The following is a 4,739-nucleotide window of genomic DNA, read 5'->3' as shown; positions in this document are numbered from 1 at the left end:
GCAGTCTCTGATGCCCTCCTTTGCGGTTAAGACATCTGGTCACTCTGTGCTTCCCGCCTTTCCAACTCTTTTATTTTTCAAGCTAGCTAGTAAGGGAGTGCTTCTAAGCATGTGCAGAGGGCTCCTCCTAGCCTTTCATGCATTGCTTCTGTTACCTGACAACGGGAAGGAGAAAGTTCTCACTGCGCATGCGCGTTTGTTTATCTTCTGGCCACGTTAGCTTTCCTGGTGGGACAAACGCGCATGCGCGCTGACTTCTCTCCCCTCTCCCTCAACAAGAAATCGAGAGCGAAAAGATTGAGAACAGTGAGCAATCACTGCGCATGCGTGGAAAACCCCGCTCTACGTAGCTGTAGGGATGACTTTACTACGCATGCGTAACAGACACCGCATAGTTTCAATTCATCTACGTGGGCGCGCTTCCCCCATTTAAGCGCATGCGCTTGAGGCCAACCAGGGCTAGAAATGGCCGCTGGGGGAGCAAGTGCGGTTTCCGCGCATGCGTTTTGAGAGCGGACAGCGGTTCTGCGCACGCGCGCTCCACCCCCCCCCAGAATGACCCGGAAACGCTTTTCTTCTGCTTCCGGCCACTCAGTCCGTCAGGCGTCGAAGCGGAAGCGTGGAGACCGTACGTCCGTCGCTATGTCAGGCGCGGCTTCTGGCTCGTCCGGCGCCGGAGGAGGCGCGAGCTCGGTGGGCTCCGTGGTGCGGCGGTTCCTGGCCGAGTACAGCAGCGGGACGCCGAGCCGCCTGAAGGTGCTGGACGCCTACCTGCTCTACGTCATGCTGACGGGCGCGCTGCAGTTCGGCTACTGCCTCGGCGTCGGCACGTTCCCCTTCAACTCCTTCCTCTCGGGCTTCATCTCCGCCGTCGGCAGCTTCATCCTGGGCGGTGAGAGTCAGGGCAGGAAGGGAGGGGAGGTGGGGAAGGGCAGGTGGGGGCTGTGCGCATGCGCGGAGAGGCCCGCGGCGTCGCCATGGCAACGTCGAACGCTGCCTTTAAAAGGAGAGGGGAGTGCTTCCCTGTCGATAGGCGCGGGGTTGACGCCTCTGTGTCGTCATGGTAACGGCCGACTTCGTGTGGGGTGGTGTTTTGTGGGGGGGGGGGGGAGAAACGTGGCAGCTCATTAGAGACCAGGTGTTTTCTTCAAGTTCAGCTGATAGACCTCATTCATTCATTCATTTGAAGGGAAAATCAGGGAAGGCTGAAGCACTGCCATTTTCCAGACTTTGTACTTCTCCAGGGAGAGGAAAGGCTCACTCTGCCCTTTGATGGAGGAGGATCACAGAATCATAGAGTTGGAGGAGGCCCCAAAGGCCATCCAGCCCCATTCTGCCATGCAGGAACTCTCCATCAAAGCATCCCCACAGATGGACAGATGGATAACCTCTAGGATATATAAGTTTGTCCTCAGCCATCTCTGCGGACTGTTGCCCAGTCTAATTGAGAGAAATTCTCATTCATTCGTTCTTTCACTTTATGTATTTATTTATTGTATTTATGCCCCACTTTTCAGCCCCAGAGGCTCTCAGAGCGGCTTACAGAGAGTTAATTAGACATTTCCCTGCCCTCAGGTTTAAATCTAAAGAAGACATGCTACAAAAGGAGAAGGGGGTGGTGGTGGGGAAGGGGAGTGGGTCCAGAGGCCTGGACCAAGGCTGATGGACTGGAGGGAGGGCCTTCTTCTTCAGGCTGTTGCCCCCTTTCTTCTTGGGTGACAATCCTAGCGACCTCTCCAGCCATGCTAGCCAAGGCAAGGAGGAACGGAGGAGGGTTTGCGCATGCCTGCCCCATCCCTTCCCTTTGTCTTTCTTACCTAAAGAAGCTTTCCTCCTTGAGCCCCTTGCAGCATTTTCTGCTAAAAGGTGAGTGTGGCAAGAGGTTTGGCCCCCTGAGAGGGAGGGAGTGAGGAAAGAGGATGGACAGAGTCCATTTGCTCTGCTCAAGGGCAAGACATGCAGGGTCTCTCACCTCGCAGCCTGGACAGATAGACGGATGGACAGCTTGTTCCCCGAGCATCTCTCCATTCAGCCTCCCTCAGTCCTGCCCCAGAATGGTGTACAAAAGAAGTTTCATGTAACCCTCATCCTCACAGTTCCCTGCTGCCCTTATTTCCCTCAGTGCCCCCCTGGAGCATTTGGGAAGGGATCATGTCCAGCAGATACTGCAGTTCTTTTCTCCCTCCAAGGCTGGAACAGCGGCAGTTGGAATGGAGGGAGAGCCCACCTTCTGTTTCCAGACCAGGCATGATGGAGCTCTGCCTGTCTTTCCTTTCCCTCTGAGGCCAAGGCAATGGCAGTTGCAATAGAATAATAATTGTTATTACTTCTTAGCCACCTCTCCCCATGGATTGAGGCAGGGAACAACAACTGACCAACAAATACACAACATCAGTTAAAAACACACATCAGTGTAAAAGAACAAATAAGACATGTTGTTGTTGTTGTTGTTGTGTCATTTCCAACTTGTGGTGACCCTAAGGCTTGGGGTTTTCTTGACAAGATTTCTCATCAAACTACTTTCATGGGATTTCCTTGGAAAAATTTGTTCAGAGGGGCTTGCCATTGCCTTCCTCTGAGGCTGAGAGTTTGTGACTTGCCCAAGGTCACTGCTGACCAGGGATTTGAACATATAGATCTAGCCATCTTCAGGATTATAAATAACGCTTCTGACACCCTAATGGCTATAGGTTTTCCCTGTCTTCAAACTCCAATCTGCTCCTTGTATTGAAGAGCCTGATGAAGCTTTTCTTTCAGTGGAACAGACTAAATGGCCCATCTCCTTCTTTCACTGTGTTGGGCAGTGCTCTTGACTCACCTTTAGCATGTGGCCAGTCTACTAAGATCCCTAGATCTTTGTTTGTGTGTATTCTTGTTAAACTAGGTGTCACCCATATTATATTTGTGTTTTTCATTTTTCCTGCCTAAATATAGAACCTTGGAGTCACCTCAGTTGAAATTCTTTCCATTAGCTTTGGCCCAGTGCTCCAATTTGTTATGGTAATTCAAATCTTGAGCTTTTCCTCTGAAGTATTAGCAACTTCTCCAACTTTAGAGTCATCTACAGATTTGATAAGCATGCTTTTTTCCCCATCATCCAGCTTGTTTAAAGATACACTAATCTATCTTCCCTACAGCACTAGTATGCAAAGCTGAGCTAAAATAATTGTGTTTAATTATACTTCTTGTTATGTTCATTGCATGTTTTCTCCAGCAATCTGTTACAATGTTTGCTTCTCCCTTTCTCTTTTTAGTTTGCTTGAGGATCCAAATCAACCCACAGAACAAAGCAGAATTCCAGGGAATCTCACCAGAACGAGCCTTCGCAGACTTTTTATTTGCTAGCACCATCCTACATTTGGTTGTTATCAATTTTGTGGGCTGATAAAAGAAGGCTTGAGGTATGTGTGCTTTGTTAAAATGAGGAAACACATTTTGAGGAATGAGAAGACTTGTTAGAATAGTAGCTACTGTGGTGTTCGGCGGTGGTTCTTTTTTCTGTATTAGCTTTTTTTTAGGATTTGGGGCCTTAAGTCCAAATGCTAGTCTCAGTTCATAGGCGACTTGCTTGTTGAAAGGTAAGTAGATATGCTAAGCATCCTTTAATTGTTACGTTATATGTGTGTGACCTCTTCTCCAGAGTCCTGTTATTATTAGCCCTGTTGAACTTCATCATACAGGGAAAACCAGCAAATAGTTTCATCATGCTGAGGAGTAAGAAAGGGAAGAGACTGAAATTGCCATATGATTGCCATTCTCTGGCAGAGTTTTATACACAGTTTCTTGTTGTTAGTCAATGCTTGTGTGTACAGTGTACATTCCTAGTCTCCTGGTATATCTTGGAAAGTTTAAGGACCGAACAGTATATGTTTGTGGTCTTAGCACAGGTTGGGGTTTCCAACTAACAAGGATTCCTGTGTGGTTGAGGTAGAGCCTTACTGTTATCTACTTAAAGTTTCAGATAGATTTTTTTTGGGGGGGGGGGAGGTGTTCTCTCAAATTTACATGGAAATTTAAATGTGCTACCATATGTTGATATAGTAAGAGGACATTCTACTTTAAAAGTAATCCTTGTTTTCTCTCTGTTTTTCCCCTTTCAGATTGTGTGCTTATCTTGTTCATTTTAAGACTGTTCAGCTAGTGACTGGGAGCCACATCATATGTCATGGATTAACTCTCTGATGGACAAAGGAATGAAATTTAAAAAGGTCCCCAAGATACATAGTAATTGCCATGATTCTCAATAAAGCTGTTTTGTTATATACCTTGTATTATGCTCCTCAGTGATGTGTAGTGAAGCTGAATTGGTGGAGTTTGGGATGCACTTACATGTTGTGTTGGAAATCCAGGTCAGGGGCCAAACCTGGCCCTTTGGAAATCACCAGATAGTCATGTCCCTTGCCCCATGACACCACTCTTTGATGGTTTCCCAGCTTTTATGCGATATTTCTGCCTCTATTTTAAAAGGTTAAAATATCTATCCTGAATTCTAGTTACTGGCATTAAGAGCTGGTATTTTTCATTCTACCCTCATGTCTTTGTCTCCAGCCACTGCTAGAGTACCCTCACTTGCCACTCTTAAACTCAATTTCACCCATCAGCTAAATGAGAGTCCCCACCCTTTTTCATGTATCCTTCAAAGCCATGAATGCTTTCCTGGTAAATCCCTTGAATGTTGTTCTGTCTGGCTAGAATGGAGAACAGATTTGAAGGAGGGTGGATTCCAACATAACCATTGG

General features: G+C 47.4%; 1 protein-coding gene across 1 annotated transcript; it reads left to right on the top strand.

Moving 5' to 3' along the window:
- Positions 1–540: 540 nt before the first annotated feature.
- Positions 541–4,262, top strand: DAD1 (defender against cell death 1). The gene is made up of 3 exons (XM_042471196.1): positions 541–892; positions 3,255–3,401; positions 4,101–4,262. The coding sequence occupies exons 1-2, from the start codon at positions 556–558 to the stop codon at positions 3,383–3,385; spliced, it is 468 nt and encodes a 155-aa protein (XP_042327130.1). The 5' UTR covers positions 541–555; the 3' UTR covers positions 3,386–3,401; positions 4,101–4,262.
- Positions 4,263–4,739: the final 477 nt, after the last annotated feature.

Source organism: Sceloporus undulatus, chromosome 6 (genome assembly GCF_019175285.1).
Source record: "Sceloporus undulatus isolate JIND9_A2432 ecotype Alabama chromosome 6, SceUnd_v1.1, whole genome shotgun sequence".
In the NCBI taxonomy this organism is placed as follows: Eukaryota; Metazoa; Chordata; class Lepidosauria; order Squamata; family Phrynosomatidae; genus Sceloporus; species Sceloporus undulatus.
Note: the sequence above shows the minus strand (reverse complement) of the source record. Positions and strands in the feature narration are given on the sequence as shown.

Excerpts from the sequence above, each read along its gene's own strand:
- DAD1 (XM_042471196.1), top strand. The coding sequence starts at position 556 with ATGACCCGGAAACGCTTTTCTTCTGCTTCCGGCCACTCAGTCCGTCAG. Across the intron at positions 893-3,254 it reads CGGCAGCTTCATCCTGGGCG|TTTGCTTGAGGATCCAAATC; the intron begins GTGAGAGTCAGG and ends TTCTCTTTTTAG.